General features: G+C 45.0%; 1 protein-coding gene across 1 annotated transcript; it reads left to right on the top strand.

Annotated features, from left to right (window-relative positions):
• Positions 1–504: 504 nt before the first annotated feature.
• CASS4 (Cas scaffold protein family member 4) lies at positions 505–22,393 on the top strand. Its single transcript, XM_061209313.1, has 6 exons — positions 505–987; positions 5,278–5,379; positions 15,057–15,140; positions 16,389–17,696; positions 18,903–18,980; positions 21,983–22,393. Exons 1-6 carry the CDS (start codon positions 505–507, stop codon positions 22,391–22,393), a joined length of 2,466 nt encoding a protein of 821 aa, XP_061065296.1.
• The last annotated feature ends 796 nt before the right edge of the window (positions 22,394–23,189 follow it).

Raw genomic sequence — 23,189 nt, 5'->3', positions numbered from 1 at the left:
CCAGGCAAAGAGCAGTAGAATCATTTTGACACCTTACAGCCAAGTTTTACTGAGCACTTAGCAAATGCCAGGCACTGCTCAATGAGCTTTCTACACTTACCAACCCATTTAATTCTCACAATAACTCCATCAGGTAGATAGTACTATTATTCCCATTTTACAGACAAGGAAACTGAGGCCCAAAGAGAGTAGCTAATTTACTCAAGGGCACACAGCTAGGAAGTCACAGAGTCAGGATTTCAACCCAACTCTGTGCTAGGCTGCCCTCTACCATATAACTAGGGGGGGTCATAAATTAAATGAGGACCGTGAGAGGGGAGAGACTGGACCTGGTCTCAGGGTGGAAGTAATACTTCCCGGAGGATCTGACATTTCACCTGAGACCACGCCCCACACTCCCCAAGGATGGGTGGAAATAAATCAGGCAAACAGCAGGGACAAGGGCCTCTGGGGTCGAGGAAACAAGATAAATGAGCAGCTGTGACTGGGTGCTAAGCGAGCAGTATGGCTGCAGTGGTCATTGGCAATGATAATGACCGTGAATTCTTTCTCCCCTGCCCCCAGATGTTCTTGGCCAGGGCACTTTATGACAACCACCCCGACTGTGCCGATGAGCTGGCTTTCTGCAGGGGAGACATCCTGACCATTCTGGAACAAAATGTGCCGGAAAGCAAGGGCTGGTGGAAGTGTTTGCTTCACGGGAGGCAAGGCCTGGCCCCTGCCAACCGCCTTGAAATCCTCGTGGAGGCCCCCGCCGACAGGCCCTGTCCCCCTTTCCTGAGAGGCCCGGAAGATGCTTCCACCAGCTCCCAGGAGACCTATGAAGTGCCCACCCTGCTCAACCCCTCATCTCCAGGCCCTGTGTACGAGCAGATGAAGAGCTGGGTGGAGGGGCCTCTGCCTCCCACAGTCCAAGTCTATGAAGTCCCTGACCCACCTGCCAGCGCCAGAATCATCTGTGAAAAGACTCTATGCTTTCCAAAACAGGTAAGCCTGTTTCCAGACAGAAGAAATAGGTCAAGGGGTAGGTAGCACCCAGGGGCTTAACTACCCTTGAATCATGGGTGTCCATCAGGAGATCAAACGTACAAGATGGGAAGCAGATGGTTGGGGTGAGTGGGTGAGCTTGTGTTTGGTGTCCACTTTGGTTGTCATTAACACTCTGGGTACCCTGGCAGTTCCTGGCTCGCCAAGACACCCACACTTTGCAGGAAACTAAATGCTTAGTCAAGCTGTGTGTGAAAGCATCTCAACATTCATGGTGGTCTTTTTTTATACTAGGAACACTAGGATGGCTAGTGGTAAATGGAGGGGTTGAATTTCCATGGGTCAAAGGCAAGAAATCACTCATCAGATTTAAAATAGGTATTCCTTTCAATCCAGAAACTTTACTTCCAGAATTGCTGCAGAAATATACAAGAAGGCAGAAATAGATCTGGATGAGGGGGCCATAGCCACTATAGCATTATTTGTTATAGGGAAAAATCCAAGATGCCTAAATGTGTATTCTTGGGGTATTTGTTACATAAATTTTGGCATAACCCTATGATAAGCTACTATGCAGTTGTGAAAAAAAGATGAAGCAGTCCTATAAGGTATTTATAAGTGGGGAGAAAGAACCATTTAAATAAAAACCAACCTAACAAAGAAAAACTCAAAAAAAAAAATTGTGCGTGTATGTGTGCATTGAAAAGAATACACACCAACAGTGGTTACCCTTAGGAAGTGGAACTGGTTAAAGAGAAAGTGAAAGAAGGCATTAAGCAGGGACCTTTATTTTATTCGCTGCTGTGTCCCCAGCATCTGGGACCATGCCTGGCATGGAGTGGGTACTTGATAAATATTTGATGAACAAAGAGACTAGGAAGTTGATTTGTGCGTTATGTAGAGCATGTGTTACATTTGTAATTTTTTCAAATAACAATTTTTAAAAAACAGAGGAAAAGCGCTCAGTAAATGCAGAATGAAACTTTTTTTTTTTAAAAAAGGAAAGGAATTAAAAGAAGAGAAAAATAATGTACTGTTCTTCCCCAAGCCCTGGCCTTCATGAAGTGTTAAGAATGTAGAACAGATTTGCATGGTCTTCAGTCACTGCAGGCATTTCCTGCCATCACACACTTTGCTTTCAGCTCAGATGACACATCCCACCCGGCCCCAGCTCTGCATGGAAGTCCCAGCGAGGTCCGTGTCCAGGAAAGGCCACTCCTCCCATGTATGTGCGGGCCCCCACCCCCCAGCCCCCCCAAGCAACATCCCACCTACCATGCAGGCCTCCTCCACACTAGCTTCTTCAAACAAGAAGGTGTTGATTCCTTAAGAGATTTTGAGTACTTCAGATTTCCTAGCTCCCCAGGGCTGCCAGGCAGAGAACCAGCTGTTACACACAACAGCTGCCACTCGTAGGCACTGGCTGCAAACACCAGAAGGAGGCAGCTGAGTCTCCAGCAGCCATCCGTGAGGTGGACCCCAAGTCACTTTTCGGGAACAACTGGCCCAGATCTAGGCCTGGCACACTCAGCTGTCATCTGAGCAGCTGACCTGGTGCTGGCTTCTCTGAGAACAACAAGTGGCCTGGGCTGAAGTTAACTGAGTTGCTTTTCAAAGCCACTAAAAGAAACAAACAAAAAAAAAATCAAAGGCCCCCTAAAAGGACAGCAGCTACAATGTCCACTGTTCCCCGGGGTTCCCAAACCCCCAGCACAGTGCCAGGCTCCTGCAAGGTGCTCTGTAAACATTTACGGAATGAATGAAACGACCAGATCCAACCTAAGGCTTCACAACTGTGGACTCACTGTCAACTTCTAGACTGACAATGGTATGAAAGGAGAGATGAGTTTACCATCCTAACTCAGAAAAGGGCCAGGGCATTAGCTGTAACATTTGTCCTTGACATGAAGCGTGGAGCTCTCACTGGTGCAGGCTGCGGCCGTGGACAGAAGCCACGGCTGCCAAAGGGGAATCTAGAGGCGAGGGACCCCTCACCACTCAAGCAGGTCTTGCTGTGGCCCCAGTGAAACACCTGGGGCACTTTCCTGCCTCTCATTCCTGCTTAAGTTCCCTCCATCGCTGCCCTGTCTATATTTTTGCTCCCTCCCGCCTCCCTTTTTTATTGCCTTCTCTGTGCTGTGGGGTCTTTTAAAGCAAGAGATGCCATCTGTGGCTTAGAAATCAGGAGTCCAGGTTCACTTGGCTTTTGGGGCAGCCACAGCTATGCTGGGTGATTGGAGACATCCCAGCACCCCTCTGTACTTCTCTTTCTTGCTCTGTATCAAGAGAGGGTGGGGCTCCATCGTTTCTAAGTTCACCTCAAGTTGTATCTTTTGGTGATTCTGAATAATTTTGCTTCTTCCTCTACTACAAGAAGGAAGGAGCTGGAAGAATGCAAGATGATAATCAGTTAAGAATCTTCTGATTCACAGAAAAGGCAGACATCTTCTCCCCGTTCGGGTAATCTAGCGGTGAGCCTTGAGTCTGAGACTGCCGAGAAAATATTACATTCTGAGCAGAAGCAGACATTGGTAAAACCAAGCACGGCCAGCCACTAGCTTTGAGCTTTTTTCCGATGGGCAGTTCACAGGGTTGGCACACGGCCCGGGGGACCCATTTCAGAGATTCCCCGGGTTGAGTATCTCTAGATTAAGGTTGGCCAAAAATTAAAAACCAAGAAGGTGGAAATATGTCACTTGTCTCAAGTTGTCCTAATAAGGGAGTCTCCGTCTTTCTAGCTGGAAGAGACCTGTGTAGGTAAGAACAACTCTTCGCTTTACAAATGAGGAAATTGATTCCCAGGGAGGTGAAAGGCCCATCCAGGGTAACAACCTGATGAATACCAGAGACCAAAATTTCTTTGTTGTGTCTGTCTCTGTCTACACCCTTGGGCTGCCAACACCCAAGGCAGAGCCCTTGGCCTGCCCTTGATCTTGTTCACCTGGCTCTGTGGCTGACGCTATCTATTTTGTTTTATTGAAGTTTAACCTATAGATCCTAAGGGTACATAGTTCAGTCGCTAGTATCCGGATCTAGAAAAAGAACAAAACTAGCATCCCAGAAGCCCCCTCCCACCTCTCCCAGCCACTTCCCCCCAGGGTAACCACTATCTTGAGCTTTGTTTTACTTTTTATTCCAACTTCCTTAATATAACATGCCGGCCTCTCTTAAAAAAATAATAAAATAAAGTGGCCATACAAAGAAGGTATTTGATTTTGGTTTAAATTCAGAGAGGGTAATCTTTTGTATTTCAAGTAAAAAGGTTAGATTTCCTGATGAAATTGCTTTTAGACCCTCTAGTTCTTGAACTGGAGTTTCCTTCTGTCCTCCAAACCTTTCAAAACCACGTTTCTCAAAACAGGTTCCTTAACTGATTGCCATCTACATTTTCCAAGAAACACTGGGTATTTTTGAACTGACTTCTTTCCACCTAAAATTCCAAACACAGGAAAGTCCCCTTGTAGTCTGTAGGTTGTCTCTTGGGCAAGTGTGACCCACAAAGTCAGCTGCATAAATAAAATGGACCTGTGGTGATTGGAGAGTGGTAGGCAGTGGAACCGCATTTGGACAGGCTCTGTGGTGGGAGAGAGCTCGGTGTGTTCCAGTAAGGAGGGGGGTGGGCCGGGAGGAAGGAAGGTGATGGCTGACAGCTGGGGACACACCATGCATAGTCCCTGGGGTTGGGCAGGGCATGGCCTGCAAGGAGCTTGGAATTAACCCAGAGCGTAATGGGGAACCAGTGCTGAGTTTGTCCTAGACAGATCAGCCGAAGACCAGCAGGGACCAAGTCCGGTTTACTAACCGGCGGCAGTGAAGGGATCACAGAGCGGAGGATCAGGCAGCACCTGTAAGGCCCCCCTGCCTGCCTCATTCACGGCTGCATCCTCAGCATCATTAGACAAACGTTAATAACCCAGCATTGGAATCACAGCCTGGGATCCCTAGAGAACATCAGAATCACCCGGGAAACTTGATGATGCTGCAGTTTTTCAGTTTCTCCGTCAAGACTCAGAAATTCCGTACAACGGACTCGGAGCCCAGGAATCTGCATTCCAACCTGCTTCCCAGGTAAGGCTGATGCAGGCAGCTATGGGCCAGCATGTGAGGAAGACTGCCCTCCACCATGGACCTCCCCAACAGCGTCCCGCTGTTCCCAGTCTCAGAGCGAAGGGCCTCCAGTTAGAGGTGCCCAGAGAACGTCCCAGTGTGTCAGAGCTGCCTTTGCTGTCTCATGACCCGTGGACTCAGCGGTGACATTTCTTTCCCTCCACTCTTCTTTTTCTCCCCAAGGCCCTCTTCACAATTCCCAGACCTGCTCGGACCTCGTTGCCAGCTCTGCCTTGCCAGGTGTATGATGTGCCCACCCAGAGCCGGTGCCTCCCAGCCCTAAAGGTGAACCTCAGCCGTGGCCCTGATCTTCCCACACCTCTCCATCCATCGTGGGGTCTCAGGGTCATGCAGACCCTGCATTTCAGCTTTACCACTGAGATATCTCCTGGAGCATCAGTCCTGACTCCAAAGGACACATCACCACTCAGAAACCAGCTTTGTGCCCAGGGAGCCCAGACCTGCTCAGGAGAACATTACTACTATTTGAATTCTGAATATTTAAAATTTTTTTACTTTTCATTTGTAATAGATACTTTATATCCACGCATATGTACACGCACAAACATACACATACACATATCTGCACTTTTTTTTTTTTTTTTTCAGTTTCCAAAACACTCTTATTTTGGCAGGCGCGATCTTAGTTCCCCTGCAGTGGGAGTGCGGAGTCGTTTTTTTTTTTTTTTTAATAGATCTTTATTGGAGTATAATTGCTTCACAATACTGTGTTAGTTCTGTTGTACAACAAAGTGAATCAGCCATATGCATACATATGTCCCCATATCCCCTCCCTCTAGAGCCTCCCTCCCACCCTCCCTATCCCACCCCTCTAGGTCATCACAAAGCACCGAGCTGATCTCCCTGTGCTATGCTGCTGCTTCCCACTAGCTATCTATTTTACATTCAGTAGTGTATATATGTCACTGCTACTCTCACTTCGCCCCAGCTTCGCCCTCCCACCCCGTGTCCTCAAGTCCATCCTCTATATCTACATCTTTATTCCTGCCCTGTAACTAGGTTCATCAGTACCATTTTTTTTTTTAAGGGTCCATATATATGTGTTAGCATACGGTATTTGCTTTTCTCTTTCTGACTTATTTCACTCTGTATGACAGACTCTAGGTCCAGCCACCTCACTACAAGTAACTCAATTTCATTTCTTTTTATGGCTGAGTAATATTCCATTGTATATATGTGCCACATCTTCTTTATCCATTCATCTGTTGATGGACATTTAGGTTGCTTCCATGTCCTGGCTATTGTAAATAGTGCTGCAATGAACATTGTGGTACGTGTCTCTTTTTGAATTATGGTTTTCTCAGGGTATATGCCCAGTAGTGGGATTGCTGGGTCGTATGGTAGTTCTATTTTTAGTTTTGTAAGGAACCTCCATATTGTTTTCCATAGTGGCTGTATTAATTTACATTCCCACCAACAGTGCAGGAGGGTTCCCTTTTCACCACACTCTTTCCAGCATTTATTGTTTCTAGATTTTTTGATAATGGCCATTTTGACCGGCGTGAGGTGATACCTCATTGTAGTTTTGATTTGCATTTCTCTAATAATTAGTGATGTTGAGCATCTTTCCATGTGTCTCTTGGCCATCTGTATGTCTTCCTTGGTGAAAAGTCTATTTAGGTCTTCCACCCATTTTTTAACTGGATTGTTTGTCTTTTTGATATTGAGCTCCATGAGCTATTTGTATATTTTGGAGATTAATCCTTTGTCTGTTGTTTCATTTGCAAATATTTTCTCCCGTTCTGAGGGTTGTCTTTTTGTCTTGTTTAAGGTTTCCTTCGCTGTGCAAAAGTTTTTAAGCTTAATTAAGTCCCATTTGTTTATTTCTGTTTTTCTTTCTGTGACTCTAGGAGGTAGGTCAAAAAAGATCTTGCTGTGGTTTATGTCAAAGAGTGTTTTTCCTATGTTTTCCTCTAAGAGTTTTATAGTGTCTGGTCTTACATTTAAGTCTTTAATCCATTTGGAGTTTATTTTTGTGTGTGGTGTTAGGGAGTGTTCTAATTTCATTCTCTTACACACAGCTGTCCAGTTTTCCCAGCACCACTTATTGAAGAGGCTGTCTTTTCTCCATGGTATGTTCTTGCCTCCTTTGTCATAAATTAGGTGCCCATAGGTGCGTGGGTTTATCTCTGGGCATTCTATCTTGTACCATTGATCTATATTTCTGTTTTGTGCCAGTACCATACTGTCTTGATTACTGTAGCTTTGTGGTATAGTTTGAGGTCAGGGAGCCCGATCCCTCCAACTACATTTTTCTTTCTCAAGATTGCTTTGGCTATTCGGGGTCTTTTGTGTTTCCATACGAATTGTAAAATTTTTTGTTCTAATTCTGTGAAGAATGCCATTGGTAGTTTGATAGGGATTGCATTGAATCTGTAGATTGCTTTGGGTAGTATAGTCATTTTCACAATATTGATTCTTCCAATCCAAGAACATAGTATATTTCTCTATCTGTTTATGTCATCTTTGATTTCATTCATCAGTGTTTTGGGTTTTTTTTTAATTTATTTATTTTTGGCTGCATTGGGTCTTCGTTGCTGCGCGCGGGCTTCTCATTGCAGTGGCTTCTCTTGTTGCGGAGCACGGGCCCTAGAGTGCGCGGGCTTCAGTAATTGTGGCATGCGGGCTCAGTAGTTGTGGCTCGCAGGCTCTAGAGCGCAGACTCAGTAGTTGTGGCTCACGGGCTTAGTTGCTCCGCAGTATGTGGGATCTTCCCAGACCAGGGATCAAACCCGGGTCCCCTGCATTGGCAGGTGGATTCTTAACCACTGTGCCACCAGGGAAGACCCTCATCAGTGTTTTATAGTTGTCTGAGTACAAGTCTTTCACCTCCTTTGGCAGGTTTATTCCAAGGTATTTTATTCTTTTTGTTGCAATAGTAAATGGCAGTGTTTCCATAATTTCTCCTTCTGATTTTTCATTGTTGGTGTATAGGAATGCCAGAGATTTCTGTGCATTAATTTTGTATCCTGAAACCTTACCAAATTCATTGATTAGTTCTAGTAGTTTTCTGGTGGCATCTTTAGGATTTTCTATGTATAGTATCATGTCATCTGCAAACAGTGACAGTTTTACTTCTTCTTTTCCAATTTGTATTCCTTTTATTTCTTTTTCTTCTCTGATTGCTGTGGCTAGGACTTCCAAAACTATGTTGAATAAGAGTGGCAAGAGTAGACATGCTTGTCTTTTTCCTGATCTTAGTGGAAATGTTTTCAGTTTTTCACCTTTGAGTATGATGCTTGCTCTGGGTTTGTCATATATGGCCTTTATTATGTTGAGATAGGTTCCCTCTATGCCCATTTTCTGGAGAGTTTTTAACATGAATGGGTGTTGAATTTTGTCGAAAGCTTTTTCTGCATCTATTGAGATGATCATATGGTTTCTATTCCTTAATTTGTTAATGTGGTGTATCACATTGATTGATTTGCGTTATTGAAGAATCCTTGCATCCCTGGGATAAATCCCACTTGATCATGGTGTATGATCCTTTTACTGTTTTGTTGGATTCTGCTTGCTAGTATTTTGTTCAGGATTTTTGCATCTATGTTCATCAGTGATGTTGGTCTATAATTTTCTTTTTTTGTGATATCTTTTTCTGGTTTTGGTATCAGGGTGATGTTGGCTTCATAGAATGAATTTGAGAGTGTTTCTCCCTCTGCAATTTTTTGGAAGAGTTTGAGAAGGATCGGTGTTAGCTCTTCTCTAAATGTTTGATAGAATTCACTTGTGAAGCCATCTGATCCAGGACTTTTGTTTGTTGGAAGATTTTTAATTACGGTTTCAATTTCATTGCTTGTGATTGGTCTATTCATATTTTCTATTTCTTCCTGGTTCGGTCTTGGAAGGTTATACCTTTCTAAGACTTTGTCCATTTCTTCCAGTTTGTCCATTTTATTGGCAAAGAGTTGATTGTAGTAGTCTCTTATGATACTTTGTATTTCTGCGGTGTCCGTTGTAACTTCTCCTTTTTCATTTCTGATTTTATTGATTTGCATCCTCTCCCTTTTTTTCTTGATGAGTCTGGCTAAGGGTTTATCAATTTTGTTTATCTTCTCAAAGAACAAGCTTTTAGTTTTATTGATCTTTGCTAGTGTTTTCTTCATTTCTATTTCATTTATTTCCTCTCTGATCTTTATGATTTCTTTCCTCCTACTGACTTCGGGGTTTTTTTGTTCTTCTTTCTCTAGTTGTTTGAACTGTAGGGTTAGATTGTTTATTTGAGACTTTTCTTGTTTCTTGAGGTGAGGTTGAACTGCTATAAACTTCCCTCTTAGAACTGCTTTTGCTGCATCCCATAGGTTTTGGGTCATCGTGTTTTTGTTGTCAGTTGTTTCTATGTATTTTTAAATTTCTTCTTTGATTTTTTCAGTGATCTCTTGGTTATTTAGTAGTACACTGTTTAGCCTCCATGTATTTGTGTTTTTTATAGTTTTTTTTTCCTTTAATTGATTTCCAATCTCATAGCATTGTGTTCAGAAAAGATGCTTGATATGATTTCAATTTTCTTAAATTTTCCGAGGCTTGATTTGTGACCCAAGATGTGATCTATCCTGGAGAATGTTGCATGTGCACTTGAGAAGAAAGTGTATTCTGCCACTTTTGGGTGGAATGTTCTATAAATATCAATTAAATCTATCTGGTGTATTGTGTCATTTAAAGCTTGTGTTTTGTTATTTATTTTCTATTTGAATGATCGGTCCATTGGTGTAAGTGGGGTGTTAAAGTTTCCTACTCTTATTATGTTACTGTCGATTTCTCCTTTCATGGTTGTTAGCATTCGCCTTATGTATTGAGGTGCTCCTTTGTTGGGTGCGTAAACATTTATAATTGTTATATCTTCTTCTTGGATTGATCCCTTGAAGTAGTGTCTCTCCTTATCTCTTGTAACAGTCTTTATTTTAAAGTCTATTTTATCTGAGTATTGCTACTCCAGGTTTCTTTTGATTTCCATTTGCATAGAATATCTTTTTCCATTCCTTCACTTTCAGTCTGTATGTGTCCCTAGGTCTGAAGTGGGTCTCTTGTAGACAGCATATAGATGGGTCTTGTTTTGATATCCCTTCAGCCAGTCTGTGTCTTTTGGTTGGAGCATTTAATCCATTCACGTTTAAGGTAATTATCAATATGTATGTTCCTATTACCATTTTCTTAATTGTTTTGGGTTTGTTTTTGTGGGTTTTTTTCTTCTCTTGTGTTTCCCGCCTAGAGAAGTTTCTTTAGCATTTGTTGTAAAGCTGTTTTGGTGGTGCTGAATTCTCTTAGCTTCTGCTTGTCTGAAAAGCTTTTGACTTCTCCATCGAATCTGAATGAGATCCTTGCTGGGTAGAGTAATCTTGGTTGTAGGTTTTTCTGTTTCATCACTTTAAGTATATCCTGCCACTCCCTTCTGGCCTGCAGAGTTTCTGCTGAAAAATCAGCTGATAACCTTATGGGGATTCCTTTGTGTGTTATGTTTTGTTTTTCCCTTGCTGCTTTTAATGTTTTTTCTTTGAATTTAACATTTGTTAGTTTGATTAATATGTGTCTTGGTCTGTTTCTCCTAGGGTTTATCCTGTATGGGACTCTCTGTGCTTCCTGGACTTGGGTGACTATTTCATTTCCCATGTTAGGGAGGTTTTCCACTATAATCTCTTCAAATATTTTCTCAGCCCTTTTCTTTTTCTCCTCTTTTTCTGGGACCCCTATAATTTGAATGTTGGTGTGTTTAGTGTCGTCCCAGAGGTCTCTGGGATTGTCTTCAATTCTTTTCATTCTTTTTTCTTTATTCTGCTCCTCGGCAGTTATTTCCACCATTTTGCCTTCCAGCTCACTTATTCGTTCTTCTGCCTCAGTTATTCTGTTATTGATTCCTTCTAGTGTATTTTTCATTTCAGTTATTGTGTTGTTCATCTCTGTTTGTTCTTTAGTTCTTCTAGATCTTTGTTAAACATTTCTTGTATTTTCTCAATCCATGCCTCCATTCTATTTCCAAGATTCTGGATCATCTTTACTATTATTACTCGGAATTCTTTTTCAGGTAGATTGCCTATTTCCTCTTCATTTATTTGGTCTTGTAGGTTTTTACGTTGCTCCTTCATCTGTGACATATTTTTTTGCCGTCTCATTTAAAAAATTTTTTTTTAATTTTTTATGAGTGGGATTGTGTTCCTTTCTTACTGGTTGTTTGGCCTGAGGCTTCCAACACTGGAGTTTGTAGGCTGTTGGGTAGAGCTGGATCTTGGTGCTGAGATGAGGACCTCCGTGAGACTTTACTCAGATGAATATTTCCTGGGGTCTGAGGTTCTCTGTTAGTCCAGTGGTTCGGACTTGGAGCTGCCACCGCAGGAGCTTCTGCCCCACCCCCAGTTCGTGAATCAAGATCCCACAAGCCACATGGGGTGGCAAAAAAAAAAAAAAAAAAGAACAATAACATAGTAAAAAATAAAATTAGACTAGGAAACTAACAGATATGTTAGAAAGAACATAAAAATAAAAATATAGATGAATCAGCAACTGGAAGGTACATCAGTACCACAATAGTAAAAAAGAGGAGGAGGGAAAAGAAAAAAAAAAAAAGGAAAGCAAAAAAGAAAAAAAAGTGGGGGGGGAAGGCCTTGTCTGTAGAGGGCGGGGCCTAAGCAAGGGTGGGGTTTGGGTGGTGGGCGGGGCATATGCTGAGGACCCACAGGGCTGGAAAAGGCCCTGGGGCCGTGGGGGGTGGGGCTTAGGCTTAAGGAACAGAAGGGGTCCAGGCGTGCCCCCCACCCCTGGTCTCAGAGGGCGGGGGACCTCACCTGGGAGCCCAGCAGGCTTCCTGGGCTCGAGTAGGTGGGGCAATTGCCCTCTGCTCCTCTCCCTCTCCTCCCGGAGGACCCCTCCCGCCTGCCTCTCCTGATCTCCCCGGCCTCCCTCCTCTGCCCCCAGGACCCACGCGGCCTGGAGGGGGCTTTGGTGGGGGGCTACCAGCCTGGGAGCTCAGCAGGCTCCCCAGCCCCAGTGGGTGGGGCAATCGCTGTTCATTCCCCTCCCGCTCTTCCTGGAGAGTCCCTCCCGCCTGCCTCTCCTGATCTCCCCAGCCTCAGGGGCACCAGTCCTGTCTGGCCCCCATTTCTTCTCCCCCCCTCAGTCCCCCCATGTCCTACCAGTTCACTTGGGGGTTCCTCCCATCTCCTTGGGAATCAGGGTCCCACACCAGCAGCCGGCAGGCGCCCTAGTTGTGGGGAGACGCTAACTTGGTGTCTTCCCACACTGCCATCTTGACTCCGCCCCCCTGCACTTTTTAAAAGTAATAATATCATGAAGGATATGCATCTTTTTTTTTTGTTTTTGGGCTGCGCTGGGTCTTCGTTGCTGCACGCAGGCCTTCTCTAGTTGCGGTGAGCGGGGGCTTCTCTTGTCGCGGAGCATGGGCTCTAGGCACGTGGGCTTCAGTAGTTGCAGCACGCGGGCTCATTAGTTGTGGCACACATGCCCTAGAGCGTGTGGGCTTCAGTAGTTGTGGCGCAGGGGCTTAGCTGCTCCGTGGCATGTGGGATCTTCCTGGACCAGGGCTCGAACCCGTGTCCCCTGCACTGGCGGGTGGATTCTTAGCCATTGCGCCACCAGGGAAGTCCCACATCACAGTCTTAACATTATCATTGGTTATCTTAACATTGATTATCTCTGGGGGAGGAAATTTTAGGTTTTGGGGTTTTTTTAAACTTATTTGAATGTTACTGGTACATCACTTCTGTAAGACATGCTTCGTGTAATCAGAAAACAACTTCACTCACTTCTTAGCCCATCAAAATTGCCCCGAGGCTGTGTTCTCCCCTGCCCATCAGTGCACATGGGAATGGCCTGGGTGCTTCACCCACGCCTGCTTCCTGGAACCACACCCAGAGGTGCTGATGTTTGAGGTCTGGGTGGGCCCCGGGCAGCAGTAATTTTAAAGCTCCCAGATGGTTCTGGAGCACAGCCAGGGCTAAAGGCCACAGCTCTAGTCTAAGTAAAAATTCAGGCCTGCTCTGTGACTTCCTGGTCACTCACAGGTAATAAGAAGTCTCAATGGAGGAATTTAATGTTCAGTGCAGGCAATACCCAAAGTTCCTACTATATTTAAAGCGAAAGCTCCTGCTCTCTCAGCATGTTTGCAGGGCCTGGGCTCCTGCTGCAGGGACGGAGGGCTGGCTGGATTCTCTGCTAGTTCCCTACCTCGGGTTCCTTCTCACTGGGTGACCTCAGGCTCCTGCGGGGCTGAGGGGAAGCAGGGGGGGAGGGCAGAGGTGGAAAGGTCCCACATGCCTCGTTATGTGGGAGGGATGTCGCAGTGTTACCCCATGGAGGTAGTGAGCACTGCAGGCTGACTCTTTCTCTTCGGGGACATTTCTGCAAGTGCCAACCCCTCCCCGCCTCCCCCAATTGCCGGGTATCTCTCTCTCTCGCTCTCTTTTTTTTGGCTGCGTGGCTTGTGAGATCTTAGTTCCCAACCAGGGATTGAACCTGGGCTCTCAGCAGTGAGAGTCTGGAGTCCTAATCACTGGACCACCAGGGAAGTCCCATGCTGGGTATCTGTTACCTGCAAGTTGCACAGGGTGGGCAGATGCTTCTCCTCTGGCCGGTGGCTGAAGATTCCTCCCTGAGCTCCAGGCAGCCGGTCATCTCCAGCCTCACCCTCCTGAGATGCTCTCACCCTCTCGGCCTGGACCCTGCTCCAGCTCCCATGCAGCCCACGTCTGGTCCACAGAGAACGCACGGGCTCCCTCAGCCACAATGGACCCCAGGGCCAGGACGGGGGGGCGGGCGGGGAATGGAGAATGGGGCACTTTCTCCCCCAAAGTTTTAAACAAAGACACATTTGCAAGACTCACTTCACTTGCCTTGCCCTCGTCCCGGCCCTGTGGATCATTTCTTTATTCAAAATGTTGATATTTTGTTCATCACGGTTTTTTCACATCAATTGCGATTTTAAAGTGTATTGCATTAAAATATTATTTACCTTAGACACTGAGTTTGTTGGTGCACCTTTAAATGTTATGCCAAGGCAGGGGCTTCCCTTTGCTCCCCCTGGTCCCCGCCCTGAGAACAGACCCCCTCAGCCCAGCCACCGCCCTGTACTTTGTCAGAAGATTCTCACCTTTAACTTTTCTCAAGCAGAGTTAGACACTGTGCACTCTGACCCCAAGCTCAGGTGGCACAGCTCAAATCTCGGAAGGTCCCGTGGGGGACTTTCCACTTTGCTTGAAGGGAGTGAAAAGCATGCTTTCCTCCCCCCACTGAGAAAGGGACAGCAGGACACTCACAGCCCAACTCGCTCCAAAGAAACCCCCTCTCCAAATTCCAGCTTTTCCTCTCTTTCTTTGCAAAACCTGTTTTGGTGCTCTCTCACCTCGCTTTGGAATATGGAACCTATTTTTCTTATCCTGAAATATGTATTTCCTAATTGTTGCACCAAAAAAAAGCCTATTATCTGTAGAGGCGCCATGTCTTTTGCTCATTACTGGGTGTATATATGTCATATGGTTCAGTGTCTAGTCGTTAGTAGGCACTCAGTAAATATTTGCAGGATGAATACATGAGTTACAAGCACAGGAAAATTCTACTGAGAAAAACAAGAAAGGTAAAAGACATAGTAAGTCCCAATCTTATATTTATTCTTCTTTAATTCAATCTTAAGGTGAACTAACAGGAGGAAATGAACTACCGTTTTTAACTGCAACTGCAGCTAATTCTCTCTGTAGTTTGTCCCCACCTTCAATCGAGAAGTCGCCTTTTCTAAAGCACAGAGTCCATTGTTGAAAATATACCCAGTAGAGCAGACACTTCCACCATAAAAGCATCATGACTGAAATCCCCCAGGTCTTCAGTGATTTGTGTTTTCATTTGGAAAAAAAAAAAAGAAACACTGGAGTGGAGAGAGTTTGTGATGTGCAGCCATCAGGAGGGAAAAATTCAAGTTGTCCTTCTTTGTGGTCTTTCCCCAGGAGCCAGGGAAGCAGCAACAGCTATATGACATCCCCCCCAGACCCCAAAAAGCAGCACTTGGTCCCCCTGCCAGCCAACCAAACGTAAGTATGACGGGCGCTGATATCCGATGCTATGCAAACCTGAACGGCCTCTGGGAAATGTTGTTTGCTTGGTCAAAATTAGGAATGCAAATCCCTCATAGCAGAACTTACTTTACTGGAGGCAAAACTTGTAGCTGCAGTGGTGTTCAGGAACAGAACAAGCTATGTGGTTTAGATACATCCTTTGACTTCCATATGCCTCCGTTTCTTATCACAAACTTATGTGAGAATTGACATAATCCCTGCAAAGGACCTAGTGCAGTGCTTGGCACAGAGCAAGAGCTCAGTAGACTTTATTTTATTTTATTTTATTTATTTATTTTAATTAATTAATTAATTTATTTATTTATGGCTGCGTTGGGTCTTTATTGCTGCGGGCGGGCTTTCTCTAATTGTGCTGAGCGGGGGCTACTCTTCGCTGCAGTGAGCGGGCTTCTCACTGCGGTGGCTTCTCTTGTTGTGGAGCACGGGCCCTAGGTGCGCGGGCTTCAGTAGTTGCGGCTCGCAGGCTCTAGAGCGCAGGCTCAGTAGTTGTGGCGCACCAGCTTTGTTGCTCCGCGGCATGTGGGATCTTCCCGGACCAGGGCTCAAACCTGTGTCCCCTGCATTGGCAGGCGAATTCTTAACCACTGCACCACCAGGGAAGTCCCATGAGCCCAGTAGACTTTAGATAAATGCTTCTTCTTATTGTATACCTTGGAGACATGTTGCATCAAGGTAGGTTTTTATTTGTATAAAGGGGAGGTGCCTTAATTTGAAATCTGTAATCCGTGTTCATCGTTGGATTCTGTCACATGTATAAATAAATATACCTATGCCCAAGGTGGCAACTCAGCAGTGTCACGAGGGATGCATAGGAGTTTGTTAGACGGAAAGCAAGGGGTTGGGAAGACATTTAGAGCAGAGGAAACAGTTTGGGCAAAGTTAAATATAGTGGTTCAAGAGGGCATTCTGTGTTCAGGGGAGGGTAAACAGCAAGAGTAGCTGGACCTTTAAGGAGGGTGGTGGCAGAAGCAGAGAGCAAGGAGGCTCAAAAGGAGGTTGGAGCCCGACTGTGAAGGGCTTGAGTGATAACAGCAGTAGGGAGCCACAGAAGAAGCTTGAGTAGGGGAGTGTCGATCAGATTTTTAAGAAGCACAGTGCCCAGCAGTTGGTGGGTCCTCAGTATAATACACATGTGTCACCTGCGTCGCTCATACTGTCTTTTTTTTGCTCCTAAACTGGGTGACTTTGTGTGGTTTTTCACAGGGGCAGAGTGTTCCCCTGATGTCAAGCATTGCCTTAAGGAGAGGCAGCTGCAACACGTTGCCAAGCCCTCAGAAATCCGAATGGATTTATGACACGCCAGTGTCTCCGGAAAAGGCTGATGTAAGAAACTCATCTCTAAGCAGCTTTGTGGAAAAATCGGGGCACCGTGCTCTCCCCAGGTACATGTCCAGTTTTCACAGCCCTCAGAACAGCAGAGCAACGACCCTCAGTCCACACCCGCGGAAAAATGTGCCCATGCAGAAAAAACTCAGCCTTCCAGAGATTCCTTCTTATAGCTTTCCACCAGCCAGGGATGCATTCCCTTTGGATGAAGGTGCCAGCTACCAGGTCCCTTCAAGCTTTCTGATCTCCCGAGTGGAACAGCAGAACACCAAGCTGAACATTTACGATGTCCCTAAAGCGACGCCAAGTGTCCCCCAGGCTGGGAAAGAGCTGGCAAAAGCCGATGGGCCTTCAGATAATTCCATGGACCATAATTCCTCGTGGTTCTCCGGACGGGCAGCATCGCTGTCTCCTGAACCAGACAGCCTATCCGTTTCCAGCTCTGGCAGCAGAGCCAGCGTCCTTTCCTCCTCCTCCTCCACGTCCAGCCACTCTTCTAGCTCCTTCTCGGAGGAGTCAGCCAGAGAGCTCCCCTTGGACCTGGACTTGGCCAAAGAGACAGCCACAGCTCTGCAGCACAAGGTGGACCGCTCTGTCGCGGGCCTGATGCTCTTTGTCAGCAGGCGGTGGAGGTTCAGAGACTACCTGGAGGCCAATGTCCACGCGATCCGCAGGGCTGCCGACTGCGTAGAGGAATCCTTGAGAGAATTTCTGGATTTCGCCTGCGGCGTCCGTGGGACCGCCTGTAACCTCACCGACAGTAAACTTCAGGCCAAAATTAGGGATCAGCTACAGACAATCTCCAACTCCTACCAAATCCTGCTTGAAACAAAGGAAAGTCTGGAGAGCTGCGATTGGTCCCTGGAAGTCCTTGTGACCAACGAAGTCCAAAACAGCCTGGATGACCTGGAGAGATTTGTCCTGACGGCGAGGATGGTTCCAGAAGACATCAAGAGGTTCGCCTCCCTCGTCATTGCCAATGGGAGGCTCCTTTTCAAGCCGAACTGTGAAAAGGAAGACCCCGCGCAATTGACCCCAAATGCAGAATTTAAGCTTGCAAAATCCATCCGGCTTCCCCAAAAGGAGATTGAATCATACCAAAGGAATGCTCCTTTTCAGAAACAAAGGGAAAGCGAACACCCTCCTGAACTATTAAAGAAGAATAGGACAAATGTTTGTGAACAGGTGAGTTCAGAGTGGTATACTATAAGGGGACTTTCTATTTTTATCTGGAGTGGTCACCAGTAAGTTAGATGATGAGAGTCTGTTTTATCGTCTTTGGGGAGACAAGGGTTCCATTTTCCAGAAAATAAAATTCATGGAAGTAAAATTCTAGATGAGCTCTTAGTAAGAAGTAAGATACGTATCTTAAGGCAGACAGGATGTCTTCTGGAAATTTTGGGGTTTCGGGCTTACCTCTGATGCTAGGATTAGAAAGAATTTTGAAAACCTTGTGAAATCTGTTCTTTGAACAAAATTTTTCATCTCACCATCAAGTTTCTTTGCATTTTTGAAAGTTATAAATTTAGTCATTGTCAGTGTGTTTCTTAGAAACAGAAGAGGAACTGTAAACACTCTTCCAAATTGTGCATGGTCCTAGCAGCCTCCAGACTCTAGTTACTCTTAGGAATACTTTGCTCCATGAGTCTAGACACTATAGAAAGAGACCTTTAGTTCAAGAATTGCAAGTTGCAGGGCTTCTCTGGTGGCGCAGTGGTTAAGAATCAGCCTGCCAGTGCAGGAGACACGGGTTCGAGCCCTGGTCTGGGAAGATCCCACATGCCTCAGAGCAACTAAGTCCATGCGCCACAACTACTGAGCCTGCGCTCTAGAGCCCACGAGCCACAACTACTGAACCTGCCCTCTAGAGCCCACGCACCAAGAGCCCGTGCTCCGCAACAAGCCACTGCAATGAGAAGCCGGTGCACCGCAACGAAGAGTAGCCCCCAACTCGCTGCAACTAGAGAAAGCCCGCGTGTGGCAAGGAAGACCCAACGCAGCCAAAAAAAAAAAAAAGAATTGCAAGTTGCAAGAAATGCAGCAGGTAACCTGGGGCCTGTGTCAGGGAGATAACTCAGTGCTTTCAGCCCCAGTCTTGGTTTTCTGCTGACATGCCTGGAGATGCAAGAGCTTTAACACACTCTAGAGAAGCTGGAAATTTGGATATTTTTCAATTCCCTATAAAATTGTGTGTCATTATATTAGGCCATGTTAGTAGGCAAAATTCAGCCCTTGGGCTGCTGAAGTCTCCTTTGTTGGAAAGTCATCACTAGGTAGAACCATCAACAAAAACATAAAGAGGAATGCTCAAGTTTTAAAGTGGACTTAAACAGCTATATAATAGTATAAAGACCATTCTAGTTGGTAATTTGAAGGGATTTTATGTTTCAGGAGTTGCCTAGCCTAGAAGAGAAAGAAAAACCCATCTTGGAACAAAGGTTGGATGAAAACAAAGACTTAGAAACACAGGTAAGCGATGATGCTGACTCTCCAATACTTCTGATTGACGGATAGGCTTTATCCCCAGAGATGTTTCCTGCTGTGAGTAATTCAGTATTACAGCCCTGACCCACATGGGAGGAGACTTGGTTTTGTGACAGTTCTTCCTTTTTTACAGTAGAAGGAACCCTGGAGATGAGCAAGTCCAATGAGCCCCAAAATGAGGAACATGGTCCTTTAACCATCAGTGAGATAATTCTAGGTGCTCTGCAAGTTTATCACAGGAGATACTGACATGGCATGAAGTCACACGGACTCACATTCTTGTTGACATTTTTCCCCCTTTGGCTTAAACAATAGAAATTTATTTTCTCACAATTCTGGAGGCTAGAAATCCAAGATCAGGGTTCGTTTCTTCTGATGTGTCTTTCCTTGGCTTGTACATGGTTGTCTTCTCCCTGTGTCTTCACTTGATCTTCCCTCTGTGCGTGTATCTGTTTGACATTCCCTTTTAATGTTTCTGATTACAACAGAAAAACCATTTTGGTTTGGGGCCTGTGTATCTTCAACACCTCTTTGACATTTGATATTCTTCCTTTTTTTTTTTAAATCAAAAATGTTATCATTGTACTTATTTTTCATTGGTTACCTCCTATTAGTGGCAAATGATAGTAGTTTTCCATTTACAGATTTTAAAAGTTTTAACTTAAGTAAAAACAGCTGATCACTTAAAGACAAAGATGAAGCTGACTGAAGTTAAGAGGAAGGTAGAAAGGGCATAATGTGTGAAGGTTTTCTTTGAATAACTGAAGCCTGGGAACCAGTGAACCCATTCAACTTCCTGGCTGATGTGGGGGTGGGGAGGGCAGCGTGGGAGAGAAGGGATGGAGATATCCAATGATGTGGAAAAGATTGTTTGCCTTCTCAGAGGCCAACTAAGGTAATAACCCAGGTGTCCTGATGCTTCGTCCTGCAAACCCCAAACCCAAAACTTGGGGCCTGTCAGATTGCTAAAAGTCATGCTATTTTGTTCAACATGAAGTATGCCTTGGACCAGTGGTTCTAAAACCTGAGAGTGTGTCATAGTTTCCTATAGGGCTTGTTAAAACCCAGAGGGCTGGACCCCACCCCAGCGTTTCTGATTCAGTAGGTCTAGGGAAGGGCCTGAGAATTTTCTTTTCTAACAAGTTCCCAGGTGCTGGAGGTCCAAGGATCACCCTTGGAAAAACCCTGCTTTAGACTGACTGCTTCTCAGTGGGGGTGGCAGGGGGACCACTGACCATCAGGTGGACAGTTCTTCATTGCGTGGGATGGGCAGTTCAGCATCCCTAGCCCCCTGTCCACTGGTAGCCTGTAGTGTTCCCTGGTCAACGTGACAACCAAAAATACCTCCAGAGGTTTCCAACAGCCCAGAATAAAAATCATAGTACATTTTTGTTTACCTACAGGTAATACTCCCAAGCTAAGATGCCAGCATTCCAATGTCCAGATGGTTGCTCCTCATTTCTAGCCTCTGATGCATTCTTCTCATGCTCCCTGCCCCCCGAGAGTCCATCTCAACCAACACCCCAGTCTTTTCTTCCCTTTACCTGTCTATCTTAATCTGTTTGTGCTGCTACAACAAAGTACCATAGGCTGGGTGGCTTATAAACAACAGAAATTTATTTCTCACAGTCCTAGAGGCTAGGAATCCAAGATCAGGGTGCTAGCAGGGTCAGATTCTGGTGAGAGCCCTCTTCCAGGCTGCAGACTGCCCACTTCTCATTGTATCCTCACCTGGCAGAGAGCAGAGGGTGGAAGCAAGCTCTCGGGCAACTCTTGTAAGAGCACTAACCCCATTCCTGGGGGCCCCACCCACATGACCTTATCTAATGCTGGTCACCTCCCAAAGGTCCCATCTCCCAATAACTTCACACTGAGGGGTAGAGTTTCATGATATGAATTTTGGGGAGACAGTCAGACTATAACACTGTCTGAGTGCTTCTGAGCTGGGTGTTTTAAGATCGTAGGTTGATAAGAGTGCACAATTTAATAGAAAGAATGAGCGTCTCAGACTTGCTGACTAGGCTAAGAGCTCCAGATCTTTATTTTGCTAATATAGTGACCCTAGGCAGCCTCTTCTCTTCCGGAAGCCTCAGTCTCCTCACCTATAACCTAACAAAGGGGCTTTTTTTTTTTAAACTTTTTATTTTATATTAGAGTATAGTTGATTAACAACGTTGTGTTAGTTTCAGGTGTACACAAAGTGATTCAGTTAGACATATACATGTATCTATTCTTTTCCCATTTAGGTTGTTGTATAATATTGAGCAGAGTTCCCCGTGCTGTATAGTAGGTCCTTGTTGGTTATCCAATTTAAATATAGCAGTGTGTTTGATTGTTACCTGGAATAGGATTTCCATTAAGTTTGATGCTGAGAATCTTTCAACAGTGAATAGGCTTTGGTTCCACATTCCAGAAAATAAAATTCACGAAAGTAAAATTCTAAATAAAACGTTAATTAGCAAGTAAGATAAATATTTTAATCTTAAAGCAGATAAGTCAGTATATTTTTATTTCTTCTGGAAATTTGAGGGATTCAGATTTACCTCTGATACTGGAACTAGGAAGGGTTTTTAAAATGCTTTAAAACCTGTTCTTTGAGTAAATTTTTAAATCTCACCATCAAGTTTTCTGCATTTTTTTTTTTAAGGTTATAAATTTAGTCATTGTCAACTAGTTTCTTAGAATGGGTTTCTAACGGTTTGTTGAGAGGATTGAATACTATTTTATATGCATCTAATATGAATGATTTTATATATATAATGCAATATATAAAATTATATACCTGAGAGATAATTTATATGTAACAGTGCTTTGAAAACCTTAACGTTCATTTATTAGGCAAATGTTGTACTGTGGGGCTTCCCAAACAAAAGTGTACTTTTTCTTACAAAAAGTCTAGCAAATTGAGCAAAAACAGGAAAAGAGAGACAACCACAGCCTGTCGATCGAATCTCTCTCTTATCCATCGTTTCCTTTCCCTTCTCTAGAATCCTAGCTCCCTTAGCCCCCGACCTTTGAGTCAGCAGAACCCTGCGAAGAAAATCCGCCTTTCTGAACACTGCCGCCTCTATTTCGGGGCACTCTTCAAAGCCATCGGCGTGTTGAACAGCAGTCTCGGCAACAGCCAGCCCCCCGAGATCTTCATCACACAGAGCAAGCTGGTCATCATGGTCGGGCAGAAGCTGGTGGACACGCTGTGCCAGGAGACCCAGGAGAAGGACGTGCGCAACGAGATCTTGCGTGGCAGCAGCCGCGTCTGCAGCCTGCTCAAGGACCTGGCGCTGGCCACCAAGCACGCCGCACTCCAGCATCCCAGCCCCGCCGCCCTGCAGCACCTCCAGGCCGAGGCCAAGAAGCTGGAGCGGCACACGCAGCAATTCAGGGGGACGTTGGAATGAGCCTCCTTCCTCCCTCCTCTTCTCCCTGTTAACCTCTTCGCTTCAGCTTCACACCCACCACCTGTGCAAGTCTGTGCTCTGGGAAAAGCCAGCCTGGGGATACACCAAGGGGTGGCAACAGCCGTGGTGCCCAAACCCGGTATTGCCAAGTGGCTGAGCAACCCCAGGACGTTGGCTTATCCCACAGAGAGTCAGGGAAGAGAATCAGGTGTGAACTAAGGACCAAAGTTTTTAGCCTATCATGTAGGGCCAGTGTGTGAAATGAAGTTATAGAAATCAATTTTTATATGGGCTAAATGTGTGCCTGTTTTAAACTCATTCATTCAGTACTTACTTATTGGGTACCTATTATACGTCAAATTCTAGGTGCTGGGCATATAGCACTGAACCAGACTGAGGCTTTGCCCTCAAGGAGCTTACAATCGAATGGGGAGACAGACAAATGATGAAGAAATACATACACAATGTATTAGGTGCTAGGGAGAAAATAAGTAGGAGAAGCGGCGAGAGATTATTTTCAAACGATTAATTTCTGTTGCATCTGCTAGAAAATGTAATAAGTTTTTCATTTTGGATTAAACTAATTCTGTGAGATTGGTACAAATTATGTATCTGCATCTTACACCAAAAAAAAAAATATATATATATATATTGCTATTTTATCTGAACCTAGTAAAACAGGCATGTTATAAGTAGCAGTAAATTTGCAACATAACATGTTCTGTTGGGTTCCCTATTAATTTATTTTGTACATTATAGGTTCTGTGTTGATAAATTCAGTATGTTGGATCATAAA

The sequence above is a fragment of the Eubalaena glacialis genome, chromosome 13, assembly GCF_028564815.1.
Source record: "Eubalaena glacialis isolate mEubGla1 chromosome 13, mEubGla1.1.hap2.+ XY, whole genome shotgun sequence".
Lineage (NCBI taxonomy): Eukaryota > Metazoa > Chordata > Mammalia > Artiodactyla > Balaenidae > Eubalaena > Eubalaena glacialis.
Note: the sequence above shows the minus strand (reverse complement) of the source record. Positions and strands in the feature narration are given on the sequence as shown.

Bases quoted from the DNA above. Each gene is read 5' to 3' on its own strand.
- CASS4 (XM_061209313.1), top strand. From the start codon at position 505: ATGGCTGCAGTGGTCATTGGCAATGATAATGACCGTGAATTCTTTCTC. The intron at 5,380-15,056 runs GTGAACCTCAGC...GTCTTTCCCCAG, and splicing joins GGTGCCTCCCAGCCCTAAAG to GAGCCAGGGAAGCAGCAACA. The intron at 17,697-18,902 runs GTGAGTTCAGAG...TTTATGTTTCAG, and splicing joins GGACAAATGTTTGTGAACAG to GAGTTGCCTAGCCTAGAAGA.